Below are 22,222 nucleotides of genomic sequence, written 5' to 3'. Positions count from 1 at the left end.
CATGTTTACATTGGGGTCTTGTCTAATTATTTCTGCAAGTGGTTCAATTAACAGTACAAACAGGAAGGGGGAGAGGGTACATCCCTGTCTTGTGCCCCCTGCCTTTGGACATTTATACAATATTTTCATAAAATCTATTTTTTCAGCTGGAATGCTGAAAGCTTTCAAAGTTTTTAATAGGAAAAGGTTATTCGAAGCACAGCTGATTCAAATAATCTAAGCTTGATGATGAGTTGGTTATTTGAATAGTGCTAAGGCAAACATGTACAAAGGAGGAGCACCAGGACCGAGTTTGGGAAACCCTGTCCTAATGTACGCCTTAAAGGAATCACAAATGATATCAGGGGTCAGCTTTTCCCTGTCCTCTCTGTCTGCATTTGTAATGGTAAAGGTTTTAGTCTTTCATTTACATATTTAACGCATTTCGGGTCTATAAGATGCGCGCTGTTCATTCTCCAAATTCATTCTCAAAATGTCGCTAAGTGCATTTTCTATTGGTGTAATTAAGCATGATACCGGAGAATGATCCAGTATATCATGATTTTTCTTTATCCAGTAAATTGCTGTGTGCATTTTTAGAGAAAAAAAATGTAGTCAATTCTTGAATAGCATTTCTCTTGAGGAAAAAAAGGAATTGTCTTTTGTAGGTGGGAATAGTCATCTGCAGGTGTCGTGTAAAGTATTTGTAGAGATAACATTTTTCAGCCTCTTTGGAGGCTCCCTTTTTTATTACTACATCAGTCAATATTATCGAATGTATGGTTTAGGTCACATGCTAAAATAATAGCTCCTGTCTGGATTTGATCTAATATAGTATGAATTACATCTAAAAACACCAGATTTGCCACTGGTGGGATATACTATGTAATCAATGTGTATTTTTCACCATGTAAAGTACAATTAACTCAATTTTAGAAAATTGCCTTTTTGGTCCATGTGCTGGGATATAAGGGGAAATGGTATATTCTCATTTACCAGGATGCCTACACCTCTGCTGTTGCTACAGTAGGTGACAGCATAGGCCTCTCCAACCCAGCTCCTCTTTAGATGTTCAATTTCTCCTTTTTTTTATGTAAATCTTGCAAGAAAACCATATCTGCTGAAAATCTCTTTAAGTGTTTGCAAACCAGATGCTATTTTTCCCTGTGCATATTCCATGTGATAAATTGGATATGGTTGGTCTTTACTTGTATAGAATATGTCAAAATGACATATGAAGGCAGCGAGCATTCCATAGAAGGGGAGGATCACAGTATAAAACAGTTATTCTCTACATTACATACAGTAACAGTCAAAGGTTTGGACACCCCTACTCATTCAAAGGTTTTTCTTTATTTGTACTATTTTCTACTTTGTAGAATAATAGCAAAGACATCAAAACTATGAAATAACACATATGGAATCATGTAGCAAGCAAAAAAGTGTTAAACAAATACAAACACACTACCTTTCAAAAGTTTGGGGTCACTTAGAAGTGTCCTTATTTTGAAAGAAAAGCACATTTTTTCCCATTAAAATAACATCTAATTGATTAGAAATACAGTGTAGACATTGTTAATGATGTAAATGACTATAATAGCTGGAAACAGCTGATTTTTTAGATGGAATATCTACATAGGCATACAGAGGCCCATTATCAGCAACCATCACTCCTGTGTTCCAATGTCACGTTGTGTTAGCTAATCCAAGTTTATCATTTTAAAAGGCTAATTGATCATTAGAAAACCCTTTTGCAATTAGAGTGTCTAGTTTGAGAAACAGACACCTCACAAGTCCTCAACTGGCAGCTTCATTACCTGCAAAACACCAGTCTCAACGTCAACAGTGAAGAGGTGACTCCGGGATGCTGGCCTTCTAGGCAGAGTTGCAAAGAAAAAGCCATATCTCAGATTGGCCAATAAAAATAAAAGATTCATATGGGCAAAATAACACAGACACTGGATAGGGGAAATCTGCCTAGAAGGCCAGCATCCCAGAGTCGCCTCTTCACTGTTGACATTGAGACTGGTGTTTTGCGGGTACTATGAAAATTTTCTTTCCTTTTTTTGAAAGAAAAGCTAATTTTTTTCCATTAAAATAAAATCTAATTGATTAGAAATACAGTGTAGACATTGTTAATGATGTAAATGACTATAATAGCTGGAAACAGCTGATTTTTTAAATGGAATATCTACATAGGCGTACAGAGGCCCATTATCAGCAACCATCACTCCTGTGTTCCAATGTCACGTTGTGTTAGCTAATCCAAGTTTATCATTTTAAAAGGCTAATTGATCATTAGAAAACCCTTTTGCAATTAGTGTGTCTAGTTTGAGAAACAGACACCTCACAAGTCCTCAACTGGCAGCTTCATTACCTGCAAAATTACCTGTCACAAGGTCAACAGTGAAAACTCTCAAAAATGTGTACACATTTTGAGAGTTGACTCTCCTCTCCTCTGAAGCTGCCAGTTGAGGACTTGTGAGGCATCTATTTCTCATACTAGACTAATGTACTTGTCCTCTTGCTCAGTTGTGCACCAGGGCCTCCCACTCCTCTTTCTATTCTGGTAAGAGCCCGTTTGCGCTGTTCTGTGAAGGGAGTAGTGCACAGTGGCAAACAGTTTCTTGGCACTTTCTCACATCGAATATCCTTCATTTCTCAGAACAATAGACTGATGAGTTTCAGAAGAAAGTTATTTGTTTCTGGCCATTTTGAGCCAGTAATGGAACCCACAAATGCTGATGCTCCAGATACTCAACTAGTCTAAAGAAGGCCAGTTTTATTACTTCTTTAATCAGAACAACCGTTTTCAGCTATGCTAACATAATTGCAAAAGGGCTTTCTAATGATCAATTAGCCTTTTAAAACGATAAACTTGGATTAGCTAACACTACGTGCCATTGGAACACAGGAGTGATGGTTGCTGATAATGGGCCTCTCTACACCTATGTAGATATTCCATTAAAAATCTGCCGTTTCCAGCTACAATAGTCATTTACAACATTAACAATGTCTACACTGTATTTCTGTGTCACGCCCTGGCCATAGAGAGGCTTTTATTCTCTATTTTGGTTAGGCCAGGGTGTGACTAGGGTGGGCATTCTAGTTTCTTTATTTCTATGTTTTTTATTTCTTTGTGTTTGGCCATGTGTGGTCCTCAATCAGAGGCAGCTGTCTATCGTTGTCTCTGATTGAGAATCATACTTAGGTAGCCTTTTTCCCACCTGGGTTTGTGGGTAGTTGTTTTCTGTATAGTTTTAGTTACCTTACAGACCTGTTCGTTTCTCGCTTAGATTTTTTTGTTCTAGCGTTCAGATCTTAATACATATCATGAACACGTACCACGCTGCGCTTTGGTTTACTCCTTCTTCATCAGACGAGCGTTACATTCTGATCAATTTGAAGTTATTTTAATGGACAATTTCTTTTTGCTTTTCATTCAAAAACAAGGACATTTCTAAGTAAACCCAAACTTTTGAACGATAGTGTATATTTTAGATTCTTCAAAGTAGCCACCCTTTGCCTTGATGATAGCTTTGCACACTCTTGGCATTCTCTCAACCAGCTTCATGAGGTAGTCACCTATAATGCTTTTCAATTAACAGGTGTGCCTTGTTAAAAGTTACTTTGTGGAATTTCATTCCATCTTAATGCGTTTGAGCCAATCAGTTGAGCCAATCAGTAGGGGTGATATACAGAATACAGCCCTATTTGATAAAAGACCAAGTCTATATTATGACAATAACAGCTAAAATAATCAAATAGAAATGACAATCCATCATTACTTTAAGACATGAAGGTCAGTCAATCCGGAAAATGTCAATTACTTTGAAAGTTACTTCAAGTGCAGTCGCAAAAACCAAGTGCTATGATGAAACTGGCTCTCATGAGGACTGCCACAGAAAATGGAAGACCCAGTATAACTCTGACTTGTGTGATTTGTTTGTCTCTCCTCGTTTGATAATAAAGGAATTAACCACGACATTTGGAGACGGGGATGTGAATCTTCACTTGTTGACCGCTCCTGACGACCTGGGTAAATCGTGCACAAGGGATCCCTCAAACTTGCAATCTCAGGGAGACCACACTTCGGGAACGGAGCAAATGGACCCGCCTAAGATCTGAGAGGAAGCGAGCCGAGTGGATACCACATCCCGCAAATAGTTTTTTTTGTTTACTTTGTTTACTTTTTTTGTTTACTTTTTGTTTACCCCCCCCCCCCCCCCCCCCCCTTGGGTTGTGCCGTGGCGGAGGTCTTTGTGGGCTATACTCAGCCTTGTCTCAGGATGGTAGTTGGTGGTTGAAGATATCCCTCTAGTGGTGTGGGGGCTGTGCTTTGGCAAAGTGGGTGGGGTTATATCCTTCCTGTTTGGCCCTGTCTGGGGGTGTCCTCGGATGGGACCACAGTGTCTCCTGACCCCTCCTGTCTCAGCCTCCAGTATTTATGCTGCAGTAGTTTGTGTCGGGGGGCTAGGGTCAGTTTGTTATATCTGGAGTACTTCTCCTGTCCTATTCGGTGTCCTGTGTCAATCTAAGTGTGCGTTCTCTAATTCTCTCCTTCTCTCTTTCTCTCTCTCGGAGGACCTGAGCCCTAGGACCATGCCCCAGGACTACCTGACATGATGACTCCTTGCTGTCCCCAGTCCACCTGGCCGTGCTGCTGCTCCAGTTTCAACTGTTCTGCCTTATTATTATTCGACCATGCTGGTCATTTATGAACATTTGAACATCTTGGCCATGTTCTGTTATAATCTCAACCCGGCACAGCCAGAAGAGGACTGGCCACCCCACATAGCCTGGTTCCTCTCTAGGTTTCTTCCTTCTTCGAATACCGACATAACCTGGCCAAGGATTCCAACAGGCCCCTCAGGCGCGACGCCCGCTGAAGGCCCATTCTGCTAACCTGCTAGCTACTTAGAGCTACTTGGAACCCTACTAACTCCACGACTGGTCTGTCGACGTCACCGCATGACGAGGCAAAAACAGACTTACCCCCATTGCGACGTCCCCCAAAGGCTAACTCGCTAGCCCCGGTCTACTAACTGCAAGCTTGCCTGCACCGGTCTGCTAACTGCTAGCCCCTGGAAACTGCTTGCTTGCTAACCCGGTCTGCTAACTGCTAGCTTGTTTAGCCCCGGGCTATTAACTGTTGGCGTGTTAGCATCGGCCTGCTAACTGTCTGAATCGCCGTGGACCCATATGTTCACTTGGCTACACATGCCTCACTCTAATATCAATATGCCTCGTCCATTACTGTCCTGGTTAGTGACTACTGTCTTATTTCACTGCAGAGCCTCTAGCCCTGCTCAATATGCCTTAACCAACCATGTTATCCCACCTCCTACATATGCGATGACATCACCTAGTTTAAACATCTCTAGAGACTATATCTCTCTTACTCAATGCCTGGGTTTACCTCCAATGTACTCACATCCTACCTTACCTTTGTCTGTACACTATGCCTTGAATCTATGCTATCATGCCCAGAAATCTGCACCTTTTACTCTCTGTTCTGAACGTGCTAGAGGGCCAGTTTGAATAGCTTTTAGCCGTACCCTTATCCTACTTCTCCTCGGTTCCTCTGGTGATGTAGAGGTTACTCCAGGCCCTGCAGAGCCTAGCTCCACTCCCACTCCCCAGGTGCTCTCATTTGTTGACTTCTGTAACCGTAAAAGCCTTGGTTACATGCATGTTTAACATTAGAAGCCTACTCCCTAAGTTTGTTTTACTCACTGCTTTTGCACACACTGATAACCCTGATCTCTTAGCCGTGTCTGAATCCTGGTTTAGGAAAACCACCAAAACCTTAATCTCCATTGCTAACTATAACATTTTCCGCCAAGATAGAACTGCCAAAGGGGGCGGTGTTGCAATCTACTGCAAAGATAGCCTGCAGAGTTCTGTATACAATTCGAGCTTCTACTTAAAAAAATTCACCTTTCCAGAAACAAGTCTCTCACTGTTGCCGCTTGCTATAGACCTCCCTCTGCCCCCAGCTGTGCCCTCGATACCATATGTGAATTGATTGCCCCCCATCTATCTTCTGAACTCGTGCTACTTGGTGACCTAAACTGGGACATGCTTAACACCCATCCTACAATCCAAGCTTGATGCCCTCAATCTCACACAAATTATCAATGAACCTACCAGGTACTCAAAATCCGTAAACACGGGCACCCTCATAGATGTCATCCTAACTAACTCGCCCTCCAAATACACCTCTGCTGTTTTCAATCAAGATCTCAGCGATCACTGCCTCATTGCCTGCATCCGTAATGGGTCTGCGACCAAACAATCACCCCTCATCACTGTCAAACGCTCCCTAAAACACTTCTGCGAGCAGGCCATTCTAATTGACCTGGCCGGGGTATCCTGGAATGGCATTGACCTCATCCCGTCAGTAGATGATCCCTGGCTATTCTTTAAAAGTGCCTTCCTCACCATCTTAAATAAGCATGCCCCATTCCATTTTTTTAAAACTAGGAATAGAAATAGTCCTTGGTTCACTCCAGACCTGTCTGCCCTTGACCAGCACAAAATCATCCTGTGGCGTTCTGCATTAGAATCGAATAGCCCCCGTGATATGCAACTTCTCATGGAAGTTAGGAACAAATATACACAGGCAGTTAGGAAAGCTAAGGCTAGCTTTTTCAAACAGAAATTTGCATCCTGTAGTACTAACTCAAAAAAGTTCTGGGACACTGTAAAGTCCATGGAGAATAAGGGCTCCTCCTCCCAGCTGCCCACTGCTCTGAGGCTAGGAAACACTGTCACCATCAATAAATCCACTATAATTGAGAATTTCAATAAGCATTTCTCTACGACTGGACATGCTTTCCACCTGGCTACCCCTAACCCGGTCAACTGCCCGGCAACCTCCACAGCAACCCGCCAAAGCCCCCACCATTTCTCCTTTACCCAAATCCACATAGCTGATGTTCTGAAAGAGCTGCAAAATCTGGACCCCTACAAATCAGCCGGGCTAGACAATCTGGACCCCCTCTTTCTAAAATGATCTGCCGAAATTGTTGCAACCCCTATTACTAGCCTGTTCAACGTCTCTTTCGTATCGTCTGAGATTCCCAAAGATTGGAAAGCTGCCGCGGTCATCCCCCACTTCAAAGGGGATGACACTCTAGACTCAAACTGCTACAGACCTATATCTTTCCTACCCTGTCTTTCTAAGGTCTTCGAAAGCCAAGTTAAACAGATTACCGACCATTTCGAATCCCACGGTACCTTCTCCACTATGCAATCTGGTTTCAGAGCTGGTCATGGGTGCACCTCAGCCACGCTGAAGGTCCTAAACGACATCATAACCGCCATCGATAAGAGACATTACTGTGCAACCATATTCACCGACCTGGCCAAGGCTTTCGACTCTGTCAATCACCACATTCTTATTGGCAGACTCGACAGCCTTGGTTTCTCAAATGATTGCCTCGCCTGGTTTACCAACTACTTCTCTGATAGAGTTCAGTGTGTCAAATCGGAGGGCCTGTTGTCTGGACCTCTGGCAGTCTCTATGGGGGTGCCACAGGTTTCAATCCTCAGACCGACTCTCTTCTCTGTATACATCAATGATGTTGCTCATGCTGCTGGTGATTCTCTGGTACACCTCTACGCAGACGACACCATTCTGTATACTTCTGGCCCCTCTTTGGACACTGTGTTAACTAACCTCCAGACGAGCTTCAATGCCATACAACTCTCCTTCCATGGCCTCCAACTGCTCTGAAGCGCAGGGAAAACTAAATGCATGCTATTCAACAGATCCCTGCCCGCACCTGCTAACCCATCCAGCATCACTACTCTGGATGGCTCTGACTTAGAATACGTGGACAACTACAAACTGGATGCAGTCTATCACAGTGCCATCCGTTTTGTCACCAAAGCCCCATACACTACCCACCATTGCGACCTGTACGCTCTCGTTGGTTGGCCCTCGCTTCATACTCGTCGCCAAACCCACTGGCTACAGGTTATCTACAAGTCTCTGCTAGGTAAAGCCCCGCCTTATCTCAGCTCACTGGTCACCATAGCCGCACCCACTCGTACCACGCGCTCCAGCAGGTATATCTCACTGGTCACCCCCAAAGCCAATTCCTCCTTTGGTCGTCTTTCCTTCCAGTTCTCTGCTGACAATGACTGGAACAAAGTGCAAAAATCTCTGAAGCTGGAGACTCATATCTCCCTCACTAGCTTTAAGCACCAGCTGTCAGAGCAGCTCACAGATCACTGCACCTGTACATAGCCCATCTGTAAACAGCCCATCTATCTACCTACCTCATCCCCATACAGTATTTATTTATTTATCTTGCTCCTTTGCACCCCAGTATCTCTACTTGCACATCCATCTTCTGCACATCTGCCATTCCAGTGTTTAAATTGCTATATTGTAATTACTTTGCCACCATGGCCTATTTATTGCCTTAACTCCCTTACCTTACCTCATTTACACTCAATGTACATAGACTTTTTGTTTTCTTTTGTTCTGCTGTATTATTGACTATGTTTTGTTTATTCCATGTGTAACTCTGTGTTCTTGTATGTGTCGAATTGCAATGCTTTATCTTGGCCAGGTCGCAGTTGCAAATGAGAACTTGTTCTCAACTAAAGAAAGGTGAAATAAATCAAAAATCCTGTGGCTCTGCGATGAAGTTGACAATGTGATGGGGAGTGTCAGCCAATTTGAAAAAAATAGTTCAACAGAATGTGTTGTTATTCTCTTTGACATGTGTTTAGAGATTTGTATTAAGAATAATTGGGAAAAGTCATAATTTGTCAGGATTTCCTGAATCAGAAATTAACTGAACTAAGCTGTTGTTCTGATCTGTCCTCTCTCTCGAGGTTATCATGAAAGGTGCCGTCAGATGGTGTCTTGATGCATGGCAGCGATAATTCGGCCGAGAACAGTTTGAACCTCAAAACTCCCTCTAACCGGCTGAAGAAGAGCGACAAAGGCGTTCAATACGGCCCTGTCCGCACCATTTCTACCGAGAGACCTGAGTCCGAGCCTGCAACTGGTGTACAGCATCCAATCGGCGCTATCAACTGTTTTTTCTCTCATGCCTTTCCCTTAGTAGTGTGATAGGAGTCCGCATGGAGAGAGATCTGTTCCAAACGTCTCTCATGTCGCTGGTACGCTGGTTGGCAAGTGGTCGAGATATAATGGGTGGTAAAGGTGATGGCAGCTCAGGTGAGACATTGAAATTGGGACATTATCATGGGCCTTCAACTTTGAACTATGAAGCTATCTGAAGAAGAACCAATGAAAAAACGGCAGAAGAAACCGTGCCTGAAGGGGGGGATTGGTCACCTGTGCCCATAATTGATTTAGGCTTGTCTAAAAAATATATATATATTTTGGGTCATCTACAAACTGCAAAATGTACAGTAATTTAGATTAAGAATGCATTAAGATAATGATCTGTAATTATAATTGCGATAATAAAACGTAACACTAGAATTGTAGGATAATTATACTGTACGTTAATATACATGTACACTTTGCCAATGTTGATGTGTGTTATTATGAGGGTTTTAACTGAGTGTTAGGACCAATGTGAATCCCTAAACATGTTTATTTTTTATTTTACCTTTATTTAACTAGGCAAGTCAGTTAAGAACAAATTCTTATTTTCAATGACGGCCTAGGAACAGTGGGTTAACTGCCTGTTCAGGGGCAGAACGACCGATTTGTACCTTGTCAGCTCGGGGGTTTGAACTTGCAACCTTCCGGTTCCTAGTCCAACGCTCTAACTAGGCTACCCTGCCGCCCCAACCCAAACATTGTCATTCTAAATTTGGGTTGGATAATTAGTTGTGTTTTGATTACGACTTGGAAACGGAATGATTTTTAAAACTGACTGATTGATTTGAGTTTAGTACGTTAATAACCATATGAGTGAAGCAATTCATGTATTACAGATTGATTGATTGTTTTGATTGTTGTTGTGTATTAAAGATGTTGACACTATTCTCAGCATGTCCTGGTGAATGGAGAGGGTGAACTCTGATCCTGAGAATGAAAATTATCCTAATCTATGTGATCTATAGGAGTAGCCTTATAAATAGTGGAATCATGTTGCTTGTCGTGGGTTATGTTCATTACGCACCAGCACAATAAACCGGGATTTACTTCTTTGATTTGTCCAATAAGATATGCTCATTTTAGTTTCTGGGATGGAAATAGTTATTTCCACCATGCTGACCTAGGGAGTATGCTTAGCATCAACATGATGATTTGTTTCGTACTGATGAAAAATGTACTTTAAACTGCAGATCATTTGTTAACGATGTTTCAATGTTTACATCATTCCCAATGAAGGATCATTTTATGTTAAGGTTAAAGGCTCAATGAACCAACGTATGGTCATTTACAATGGTTGTATACAAGTGCAAGGAAGTTTTTTTCCTGTATGTTTGAGTCAAAAGTTGTTTGATGCCTTATTTGTTTTCTACATGTGAATTAATGTTTCTAAATTGTGTCATTTTCTTTAAAGTTGAGAGAATTCTCAAAATGGGGGAGCGAAATTACAATATGTTATAATACTGTTATTGCATCAAATGGTTGCAACAGAATAGTGGGTTCTTAGAAGTATATTGTGTCTGTGTGAACTGAGCGGTCCTCTGGGGCTTAATGCTGACAGTGGGTTTTACCATGCATTTGGTGATAAAGCATGAGTTGATGTTTGTGTGCCGGGAGGTACTAGGGTGGAGATGGCTCGGTTATGGATAATTATGAGGGGAAATTTGTTTTGGGGGCCAGACCCTGATTTCCACACAATGAGAACAGTCTTTACAGCAGATACCTTCTGCTGTGAATGATTAATTTCTGTCATGCAAATCCCAACCTTGTGACCCATTCCACACGTCTGTTGTTTGTCATGTAGACTAAGGGGGTGTATCTTTGCTATAAAATATCTTTGTATGCTTTGTCTCGGGGCTCTCGATGACTCATCTAAGGGTGGTTCGTCGACCAGCCATCGTTATTATAGAGCACTCACATCATTCACTTGTGAGTGAATGCGTTCCTTATTAATAAGTGAATAAAGATTTAGTTTAAGTATAACTCTGACTTGTGTGATAAGTTTGTATCTCCTCATTTGATAATAAAGGAAATAACCACAAGATAAGTCCCTGGATATGTTAGTTCTCTGATAGGAAATCCTTACCTGTGACAGTCAGATTGGCGCTGCTCTGCATGTCTCCAGTATCACAGGAGTATATCCCAGAGTCATCTGGGTCCACATTGTGGATGAGAAGGAGGTTGAGCTTGCCCTCCTTACGGTTCTCATACTTGTCTCCGTTCAGTAGGGGAACGTTATTGCGTCTCCATGTGACAGGGGTAGTGAGGTCAGAGGTCGTACAGGATAAGGTCGCCGTCTCTCCTTCCATGATGACGGTATCATGGGGCTTCTTCTCAATGAGTACTTTAACTGGACACAGAGTAGAGTCAACTCTCAAAATGTGTACACATATTAGTGTTTATACTTCTTGGAGATTTGTTGTACTGAATATGACCGTGATGAGATGTGAGTCCACTACATGCAGCAGATGTGTGCTATTACACAACCAATCACACACATACCTTTCACAGACACAGAGGCGGTGGTCTCCACACAGCCTGCCTGGCAGGAGTAGCTGCCACTGTCCTCGGACTTCAGCTCCAGGATGTGTAGCTGAAACACGCAGCCGTCCTGTTTCATCTGGTACTTCCTGTTGGGCCTGAGAGGCAGTCGGCCCTTACTCCACTGGACTGGGACTCCGGGCTTAGACAGCTCACAGGAAAGGAAGGCCGTGCCTCCTTCCTCAGCCTCCACAGCCTGCAGCTCTTCTTCAAAGCATGGCGCCAGCTCTGGGTAGTTGGAAGACAATAAGGGAATTCTAAATCTATGTTCCATTTGACCAATGTTAGGCTGAGTAATAGAAAGAGATTATTCAAAATATTGTACTATAATATTGTAAGATGTGGATCAATTTATCAGTGAATTCTGAAAAGCTATCCAAAGGATTGTTAAATAAGGTTGTGTTTTTAGGGAGAGATATTGGTTCTTGCAGAGTACGTACATTTTTCCACCATATTGTTATAGCGTCCTTATTAAAATATAAAGTGATTTATGTTCTTAGCTTTATCCTTTGAAAATAGACACGTGAAAAGATTCTGGGGATGAGCATGCACATCTTCAGTATGTACCCATTGTTCCTCTTTAATGCATTTAACTATATGTAGCAAGAAAGTCTTGGGTAGTGAGTTGATACAATTCCAAGTCTGGAAGGTTAAAACCAGCCTCAGACTTAGGAAGATATAAAACTTTCCTTTTTATTCTATGGATTTTATGACGAGTATACTTTTTTAAAGAATGTCTTCGGTGGGGTAATTGGTATTACCTGAAAATAAACGCAAAAACTTTGGGAGTCATGCCAGTCTAAAGAAATGTAATCTACCTGTAAGGTTTATGGGAAGATTATTCCATTTTATTAGATCATATTTCATACTGTTGAGTAATGGAATAAAGTTATCTTTATATATATGTTGTTTGTTGTCACTTATTAAGCATCCTAAGTATTTCATATGTTTTGTTATCCACTTAAACGATTGCTGAATGTCATGAGGTATTATTTTTTTTCCATTATTTTGTTTTTTCCACGATAATTTTATATCCTGAGATTTTAGTGTATTCTGAAAATATTTTTAGCAAAGAGGGCATTGAGTTTTCAATATTGGTCAGGTATATCAGGAGATCACCTGCAAATATGTTTATTTTATATTCATGTTTACTAATACCTGTTACATTTGGGTCCTGTCTAATTCTTAGTATTATTATGTTCTTCCTTCTCTGTCTCCCAAACCAAATACATCCCTCTCCACAACCCAATCCCTCTTGTCCCACCCTCCCATTCTTGCCCTCTCTTACACATCTATGTTCCATTTGACCAATGTTAGGGTGAGTAATGCACAGAAAGAATTCTGAATATTGTGACCCCCTGAGATAAACCTGAGTTCCTGGTTATGTTGCTTCTTTGTAGATGATGGGAAATCCTTACCTGTGACAGTCAGTTTGGCGCTGCTCTGCATGTCTCCAGTATCACAGGAGTATATGCCAGAGTCATCTGGGTCCACATTGTGGATGAGAAGCAGGTTGAGCTTGCCCTCCTTACGGGTCTCATACTTGTCTCCGTTAAGTAGGGGCATGTTATTGCGTCTCCATGTGACAGGGGTAGTTAGGTCAGACGTCGTACAGGATAAGGTCGCCATCTCCCCTTCCATGACGACGGTGTCCCGGGGCTTCTTCTCAAAGAGTATTTTAACTGGACACAGAGGAAAGTCAACTCTCAAAATGTGTACAGTACATATATATTTGTGTTTATAGTTTATACTTCTTGGAGTTTTGTTGCACTGAATATGACCGTGATGAGCTGTTGTACAGCTGCACCATCGAGAGCATCCTGACTGGTTGCATCACTGCCTGGTACGGCAACTGCTCGTCCTCCGACCGCAATGCACTGCAGAGGGTGGTGCGAACGGCCCAGTACGTCACTCTGGCCAAGCTTCCTGCCATCCAAGACCTCTATACCAGGCGGTGTCAGAAGAAGGCCTTAAATATTGTCAAAGACTCCAGCCACCCTAGTCATAAACTGTCATCTCTGCTACCGCACGGCAAGTGGTACCGGAGCGCCAAGTCTAGGTCCAAGAGGCTTTTATTAAACAGCTTCTACCCCCAAGCCATAAAACTCCTGAACATCTAGTCAAATGGCTACCCAGACTATTTGCAGTGCCCCCAACCCTTCTTACTCCCTCTTTACACCACTGCTACTCTGTTGTCATCTATGCATAGTCACTTTAATAACTCTACCTACATGTACATACTACCTCAAATATCCAGTGCCCCCCCGCACATTGACTCTGAATTGGTACCCCCCTGTATATAGTCTCGCTATTGTTATTTCACTGCTGCTATTCAATTACTTGTTATATCCTGACATTTTTGTGTATTCTGACCATCTGAATCATCATCTGGATCATCTAGATGGTCATTGGCAAACTTCAGACGGGCCTGGACATGTGCTGGCTTGAGCAGGGGGACCTTGTGTGTGCAGCAGGATTTTAATCCATGACGGCGTAGTGTGTTACTAATGGTTTTCTTTGAGACTGTGGTCCCAGCTCTCTTCAGGTGATTGACCAGGTCCTGCCGTGTAGTTCTGGGCTGATCCCTCACCTTCCTCATGATCATTGATGCCCCCTGAGTTGAGATCTTGCATGGAGCCCCAGACCGAGGGTGATTGACCGTCATCTTTTACTTCTTCCATTTTCTGTTGTCATCTATGCATAGTCACTTTAATAACTCTACCTACATGTACATACTACCTCAAATAACCAGTGCCCCCACAGATTTACTCTGTATCTGTACCACCCTGTATATAGTCTCGCTATTGTTATTTCACTGCTGCTATTCAATCTACCTGTAAATCTACCTGTAATCTACTTGTTACTTTTATCTCTTGTTCTTAACTGTATTTTTTTAAACTGCATTGTTGGTTAGGGGCTCGTAATAAAGCGTTTCACTGTTGTATTCGGCGCATGAGACCGATACAAGTTGATTTGATTTGATGAGGTATGAGTCCTCTACATGCTGCAGGTGTGTGCTATTACACAACCAATCACACACATACCTTTCACAGACACAGAGGCGGTGGTCTCCACACAGCCTGCCTGGCACGAGTAGCTGCCACTGTCCTCGGACTTCAGCTCCAGGATGTGTAGCTGAAACACGCAGCCGTCCTGTTTCATCTGGTACTTCCTGTTGGGCCTGAGAGGCAGTCGGCCCTTACTCCACTGGACTGGGACTCCGGGCTTAGACAGCTCACAGGAAAGGAAGGCCGTGCCTCCTTCCTCAGCCTCCACAGCCTGCAGCTCTTCTTCAAAGCATGGAGCCAGCTCTGGGTAGTTGGAAGACAATAAGGGAATTCTAAATCTATGTTCCATTTGACCAATGTTAGGCTGAGTAATAGAAAGAGATTATTCAAAATATTGTACTATAATATTGTAAGATGTGGATCAATTTATCAGTGAATTCTGAAAAGCTATCCAAAGGATTGTTAAATAAGGTTGTGTTTTTAGGGAGAGATATTGGTTCTTGCAGAGTACGTACATTTTTCCACCATATTGTTATAGTGTTCTTAAAATATAAAGTTATTTATGTTCTTAGCTTTATCCTTTGAAAATAGACACGTGAATATATTCCGGTGGACGAGCATGCACATCTTCAGTATGTACCCATTGTTCCTCTTTAGAGCATTTAAATATATGTAGCAAGTAAAAGCCTTGGATGGCGAGTTGATACAATTCCAAGTCTGGAAGGTTAAAACCAGCCTCAGACTTAGGAAGATATAAAACTTTCCTTTTTATTCTATGGATTTTATGACGAGTATACTTTTTAAAGAATGTCTTCGGTGGGGTAATTGTTATTACCGAAAATAATTAGAAAAACTTTGGGAGTCATGCCAGTCTAAAGAAATGTAATCTACCTGTAAGGTTTATGGGAAGATTATTCCATTTTATTAGATCATATTTCATACTGTTGAGTAATGGAATAAAGTTATCTTTATATATTTGTTGTTTGTTGTCACTTATTAAGCATCTAAGTATTTCATATGTTTTGTTATCCACTTAAACGATTGCTGTATGTCATGAGGTATTATTTTTTCCCCAGTATTTATTTTATTTCCACAATTATTTTATATCCTGAGATTTTAGTGTATTCTGAAAATATTTTTAGCAAAGAGGGCATTGAGTTTTCAATATTGGTCAGGTATATCAGGAGATCATCTGCAAATAAGTTTAGTTCATATTAATGTTTATCAATGTCTTGTCTAATTCTTAGTATTATTAAGTTCTTCCTTCTGTCTCCCAAACAAAATACATCCCTCTCCACAACCTCGTCCCAGTTCTCCCCTATTTACTCCACCCAAGTCAAGCTTGTCCCACCCTCCCATTGTTGCCCTCTCTTACACATCTATGTTCCATTTGACCAATGTTAGGGTGAGTAATACACAGAAAGAATTCTGAATATTGTGACCCCCTGAGATAAACCTGAGTTCCTGGTTATGTTGCTTCTTTGTAGATGATGGGAAATCCTTACCTGTGACAATCAGTTTGGCGCTGCTCTGCATGTCTCCAGTATCACAGGAGTATATGCCAGAGTCATCTGGGTCCACATTGTGGATGAGAAGCAGGTTGAGCTTGCCCTCCTTACGGTTCTCATACTTGTCTCCGTTAAGTAGGGGCATGTTGTTGCGTCTCCATGTGACAGGGGTATTTAGGTCAGACGTCGTACAGGATAAGGTCGCCATCTCCCCTTCCATGACGACGGTGTCCCGGGGCTTCTTCTCAAAGAGTATTTTAACTGGACACAGAGGAAAGTCAACTCTCAAAATGTGTACAGTACATATATATTTGTGTTTATAGTTTATACTTCTTGGAGTTTTGTTGCACTGAATATGACCGTGATGAGCTGTTGTACAGCTGCACCATCGAGAGCATCCTGACTGGTTGCATCACTGCCTGGTACGGCAACTGCTCGTCCTCCGACCGCATTGCACTGCAGAGGGTGGTGCGAACGGCCCAGTACGTCACTGGGGCCAAGCTTCCTGCCATCCAAGACCTCTATACCAGGCGGTGTCAGAAGAAGGCCTTAAAAATTGTCAAAGACTCCAGCCACCCTAGTCATAAACTGTCATCTCTGCTACCGCACGGCAAGTGGTACCGGAGCGCCAAGTCTAGGTCCAAGAGGCTTTTAAACAGCTTCTACCCCCAAGCCATAAAACTCCTGAACATCTAGTCAAATGGCTACCCAGACTATTTGCAGTGCCCCCAACACTTCTTACACCCTCTTTACACCACTGCTACTCTGTTGTCATCTATGCATAGTCACTTTAATAACTCTACCTACATGTACATACTACCTCAAATATCCAGTGCCCCCCCGCACATTGACTCTGTATTGGTACCCCCCTGTATATAGTCTCGCTATTGTTATTTCACTGCTGCTATTCAATTACTTGTTATATCCTGAAATTTTTGTGTATTCTGACCATCTGAATCATCATCTGGATCATCTAGATGGTCATTGGCAAACTTCAGACGGGCCTGGACATGTGCTGGCTTGAGCAGGGGGACCTTGTGTGTGCAGCAGGATTTTAATCCATGACGGCGTAGTGTGTTACTAATGGTTTTCTTTGAGACTGTGGTCCCAGCTCTCTTCAGGTGATTGACCAGGTCCTGCCGTGTAGTTCTGGGCTGATCCCTCACCTTCCTCATGATCATTGATGCCCCCTGAGTTGAGATCTTGCATGGAGCCCCAGACCGAGGGTGATTGACCGTCATCTTTTACTTCTTCCATTTTCTGTTGTCATCTATGCATAGTCACTTTAATAACTCTACCTACATGTACATACTACCTCAAATAACCAGTGCCCCCACAGATTTACTCTGTATCTGTACCACCCTGTATATAGTCTCGCTATTGTTATTTCACTGCTGCTATTCAATCTACCTGTAAATCTACCTGTAATCTACTTGTTACTTTTATCTCTTGTTCTTAACTGTATTTTTTTAAACTGCATTGTTGGTTAGGGGCTCGTAATAAAGCGTTTCACTGTTGTATTCGGCGCATGAGACCGATACAAGTTGATTTGATTTGATGAGGTATGAGTCCTCTACATGCTGCAGGTGTGTGCTATTACACAACCAATCACACACATACCTTTCACAGACACAGAGGCGGTGGTCTCCACACAGCCTGCCTGGCACGAGTAGCTGCCACTGTCCTCGGACTTCAGCTCCAGGATGTGTAGCTGAAACACGCAGCCGTCCTGTTTCATCTGGTACTTCCTGTTGGGCCTGAGAGGCAGTCGGCCCTTACTCCACTGGACTGGGACTCCGGGCTTAGACAGCTCACAGGAAAGGAAGGCCGTGCCTCCTTCCTCAGCCTCCACAGCCTGCAGCTCTTCTTCAAAGCATGGAGCCAGCTCTGGGTAGTTGGAAGACAATAAGGGAATTCTAAATCTATGTTCCATTTGACCAATGTTAGGCTGAGTAATAGAAAGAGATTATTCAAAATATTGTACTATAATATTGTAAGATGTGGATCAATTTATCAGTGAATTCTGAAAAGCTATCCAAAGGATTGTTAAATAAGGTTGTGTTTTTAGGGAGAGATATTGGTTCTTGCAGAGTACGTACATTTTTCCACCATATTGTTATAGTGTTCTTAAAATATAAAGTTATTTATGTTCTTAGCTTTATCCTTTGAAAATAGACACGTGAATATATTCCGGGGGACGAGCATGCACATCTTCAGTATGTACCCATTGTTCCTCTTTAGAGCATTTAAATATATGTAGCAAGTAAAAGCCTTGGATGGCGAGTTGATACAATTCCAAGTCTGGAAGGTTAAAACCAGCCTCAGACTTAGGAAGATATAAAACTTTCCTTTTTATTCTATGGATTTTATGACGAGTATACTTTTTTAAAGAATGTCTTCGGTGGGGTAATTGTTATTACCGAAAATAATTAGAAAAACTTTGGGAGTCATGCCAGTCTAAAGAAATGTAATCTACCTGTAAGGTTTATGGGAAGATTATTCCATTTTATTAGATCATATTTCATACTGTTGAGTAATGGAATAAAGTTATCTTTATATATTTGTTGTTTGTTGTCACTTATTAAGCATCTAAGTATTTCATATGTTTTGTTATCCACTTAAACGATTGCTGTATGTCATGAGGTATTATTTTTTCCCCAGTATTTATTTTATTTCCACAATTATTTTATATCCTGAGATTTTAGTGTATTCTGAAAATATTTTTAGCAAAGAGGGCATTGAGTTTTCAATATTGGTCAGGTATATCAGGAGATCATCTGCAAATAAGTTTAGTTCATATTAATGTTTATCAATGTCTTGTCTAATTCTTAGTATTATTAAGTTCTTCCTTCTGTCTCCCAAACAAAATACATCCCTCTCCACAACCTCGTCCCAGTTCTCCCCTATTTACTCCACCCAAGTCAAGCTTGTCCCACCCTCCCATTGTTGCCCTCTCTTACACATCTATGTTCCATTTGACCAATGTTAGGGTGAGTAATACACAGAAAGAATTCTGAATATTGTGACCCCCTGAGATAAACCTGAGTTCCTGGTTATGTTGCTTCTTTGTAGATGATGGGAAATCCTTACCTGTGACAATCAGTTTGGCGCTGCTCTGCATGTCTCCAGTATCACAGGAGTATATGCCAGAGTCATCTGGGTCCACATTGTGGATGAGAAGCAGGTTGAGCTTGCCCTCCTTACGGTTCTCATACTTGTCTCCGTTAAGTAGGGGCATGTTGTTGCGTCTCCATGTGACAGGGGTATTTAGGTCAGACGTCGTACAGGATAAGGTCGCCATCTCCCCTTCCATGACGACGGTGTCCCGGGGCTTCTTCTCAAAGAGTATTTTAACTGGACACAGAGGAAAGTCAACTCTCAAAATGTGTACAGTACATATATATTTGTGTTTATAGTTTATACTTCTTGGAGTTTTGTTGCACTGAATATGACCGTGATGAGCTGTTGTACAGCTGCACCATCGAGAGCATCCTGACTGGTTGCATCACTGCCTGGTACGGCAACTGCTCGTCCTCCGACCGCATTGCACTGCAGAGGGTGGTGCGAACGGCCCAGTACGTCACTGGGGCCAAGCTTCCTGCCATCCAAGACCTCTATACCAGGCGGTGTCAGAAGAAGGCCTTAAAAATTGTCAAAGACTCCAGCCACCCTAGTCATAAACTGTCATCTCTGCTACCGCACGGCAAGTGGTACCGGAGCGCCAAGTCTAGGTCCAAGAGGCTTTTAAACAGCTTCTACCCCCAAGCCATAAAACTCCTGAACATCTAGTCAAATGGCTACCCAGACTATTTGCAGTGCCCCCAACACTTCTTACACCCTCTTTACACCACTGCTACTCTGTTGTCATCTATGCATAGTCACTTTAATAACTCTACCTACATGTACATACTACCTCAAATATCCAGTGCCCCCCCGCACATTGACTCTGTATTGGTACCCCCCTGTATATAGTCTCGCTATTGTTATTTCACTGCTGCTATTCAATTACTTGTTATATCCTGAAATTTTTGTGTATTCTGACCATCTGAATCATCATCTGGATCATCTAGATGGTCATTGGCAAACTTCAGACGGGCCTGGACATGTGCTGGCTTGAGCAGGGGGACCTTGTGTGTGCAGCAGGATTTTAATCCATGACGGCGTAGTGTGTTACTAATGGTTTTCTTTGAGACTGTGGTCCCAGCTCTCTTCAGGTGATTGACCAGGTCCTGCCGTGTAGTTCTGGGCTGATCCCTCACCTTCCTCATGATCATTGATGCCCCCTGAGTTGAGATCTTGCATGGAGCCCCAGACCGAGGGTGATTGACCGTCATCTTTTACTTCTTCCATTTTCTGTTGTCATCTATGCATAGTCACTTTAATAACTCTACCTACATGTACATACTACCTCAAATAACCAGTGCCCCCACAGATTGACTCTGTATCTGTACCACCCTGTATATAGTCTCGCTATTGTTATTTCACTGCTGCTATTCAATCTACCTGTAAATCTACCTGTAATCTACTTGTTACTTTTATCTCTTGTTCTTAACTGTATTTTTTTAAACTGCATTGTTGGTTAGGGGCTCGTAATAAAGCGTTTCACTGTTGTATTCGGCGCATGAGACCGATACAAGTTGATTTGATTTGATGAGGTATGAGTCCTCTACATGCTGCAGGTGTGTGCTATTACACAACCAATCACACACATACCTTTCACAGACACAGAGGCGGTGGTCTCCACACAGCCTGCCTGGCACGAGTAGCTGCCACTGTCCTCGGACTTCAGCTCCAGGATGTGTAGCTGAAACACGCAGCCGTCCTGTTTCATCTGGTACTTCCTGTTGGGCCTGAGAGGCAGTCGGCCCTTACTCCACTGGACTGGGACTCCGGGCTTAGACAGCTCACAGGAAAGGAAGGCCGTGCCTCCTTCCTCAGCCTCCACAGCCTGCAGCTCTTCTTCAAAGCATGGAGCCAGCTCTGGGTAGTTGGAAGACAATAAGGGAATTCTAAATCTATGTTCCATTTGACCAATGTTAGGCTGAGTAATAGAAAGAGATTATTCAAAATATTGTACTATAATATTGTAAGATGTGGATCAATTTATCAGTGAATTCTGAAAAGCTATCCAAAGGATTGTTAAATAAGGTTGTGTTTTTAGGGAGAGATATTGGTTCTTGCAGAGTACGTACATTTTTCCACCATATTGTTATAGTGTTCTTAAAATATAAAGTTATTTATGTTCTTAGCTTTATCCTTTGAAAATAGACACGTGAATATATTCCGGGGGACGAGCATGCACATCTTCAGTATGTACCCATTGTTCCTCTTTAGAGCATTTAAATATATGTAGCAAGTAAAAGCCTTGGATGGCGAGTTGATACAATTCCAAGTCTGGAAGGTTAAAACCAGCCTCAGACTTAGGAAGATATAAAACTTTCCTTTTTATTCTATGGATTTTATGACGAGTATACTTTTTTAAAGAATGTCTTCGGTGGGGTAATTGTTATTACCGAAAATAATTAGAAAAACTTTGGGAGTCATGCCAGTCTAAAGAAATGTAATCTACCTGTAAGGTTTATGGGAAGATTATTCCATTTTATTAGATCATATTTCATACTGTTGAGTAATGGAATAAAGTTATCTTTATATATTTGTTGTTTGTTGTCACTTATTAAGCATCTAAGTATTTCATATGTTTTGTTATCCACTTAAAGGATTGCTGAATGTCATGAGGTATTATTTTTTCCCCAGTATTTATTTTATTTCCACAATTATTTTATATCCTGAGATTTTAGTGTATTCTGAAAATATTTTTAGCAAAGAGGGCATTGAGTTTTCAATATTGGTCAGGTATATCAGGAGATCATCTGCAAATAAGTTTAGTTCATATTAATGTTTATCAATGTCTTGTCTAATTCTTAGTATTATTAAGTTCTTCCTTCTGTCTCCCAAACAAAATACATCCCTCTCCACAACCTCGTCCCAGTTCTCCCCTATTTACTCCACCCAAGTCAAGCTTGTCCCACCCTCCCATTGTTGCCCTCTCTTACACATCTATGTTCCATTTGACCAATGTTAGGGTGAGTAAT

At 41.9% G+C, this 22,222-nt stretch overlaps 1 protein-coding gene across 1 annotated transcript in view; it reads right to left on the bottom strand.

Moving 5' to 3' along the window:
- LOC139409710 (obscurin, cytoskeletal calmodulin and titin-interacting RhoGEF a) overlaps positions 1-22,222 on the bottom strand; it is a 95,296-nt gene that overhangs the window by 44,844 nt on the left and 28,230 nt on the right. The window contains exons 33-40 of the mRNA XM_071155110.1: positions 20,844-21,110; positions 19,221-19,484; positions 17,751-18,017; positions 16,128-16,391; positions 14,659-14,925; positions 13,033-13,296; positions 11,576-11,842; positions 11,160-11,423 (exon numbers count right to left, since the gene is read on the bottom strand). Coding sequence (XP_071011211.1) covers positions 11,160-11,423; positions 11,576-11,842; positions 13,033-13,296; positions 14,659-14,925; positions 16,128-16,391; positions 17,751-18,017; positions 19,221-19,484; positions 20,844-21,110 — 2,124 coding nt within the window. The remainder of the gene's footprint in view (positions 1-11,159; positions 11,424-11,575; positions 11,843-13,032; positions 13,297-14,658; positions 14,926-16,127; positions 16,392-17,750; positions 18,018-19,220; positions 19,485-20,843; positions 21,111-22,222) is intronic.

This window comes from Oncorhynchus clarkii, chromosome 5 (assembly GCF_045791955.1).
Source record: "Oncorhynchus clarkii lewisi isolate Uvic-CL-2024 chromosome 5, UVic_Ocla_1.0, whole genome shotgun sequence".
Classification (NCBI taxonomy): domain Eukaryota; kingdom Metazoa; phylum Chordata; class Actinopteri; order Salmoniformes; family Salmonidae; genus Oncorhynchus; species Oncorhynchus clarkii.
This window is presented reverse-complemented; position numbering and strand designations above follow the sequence as displayed.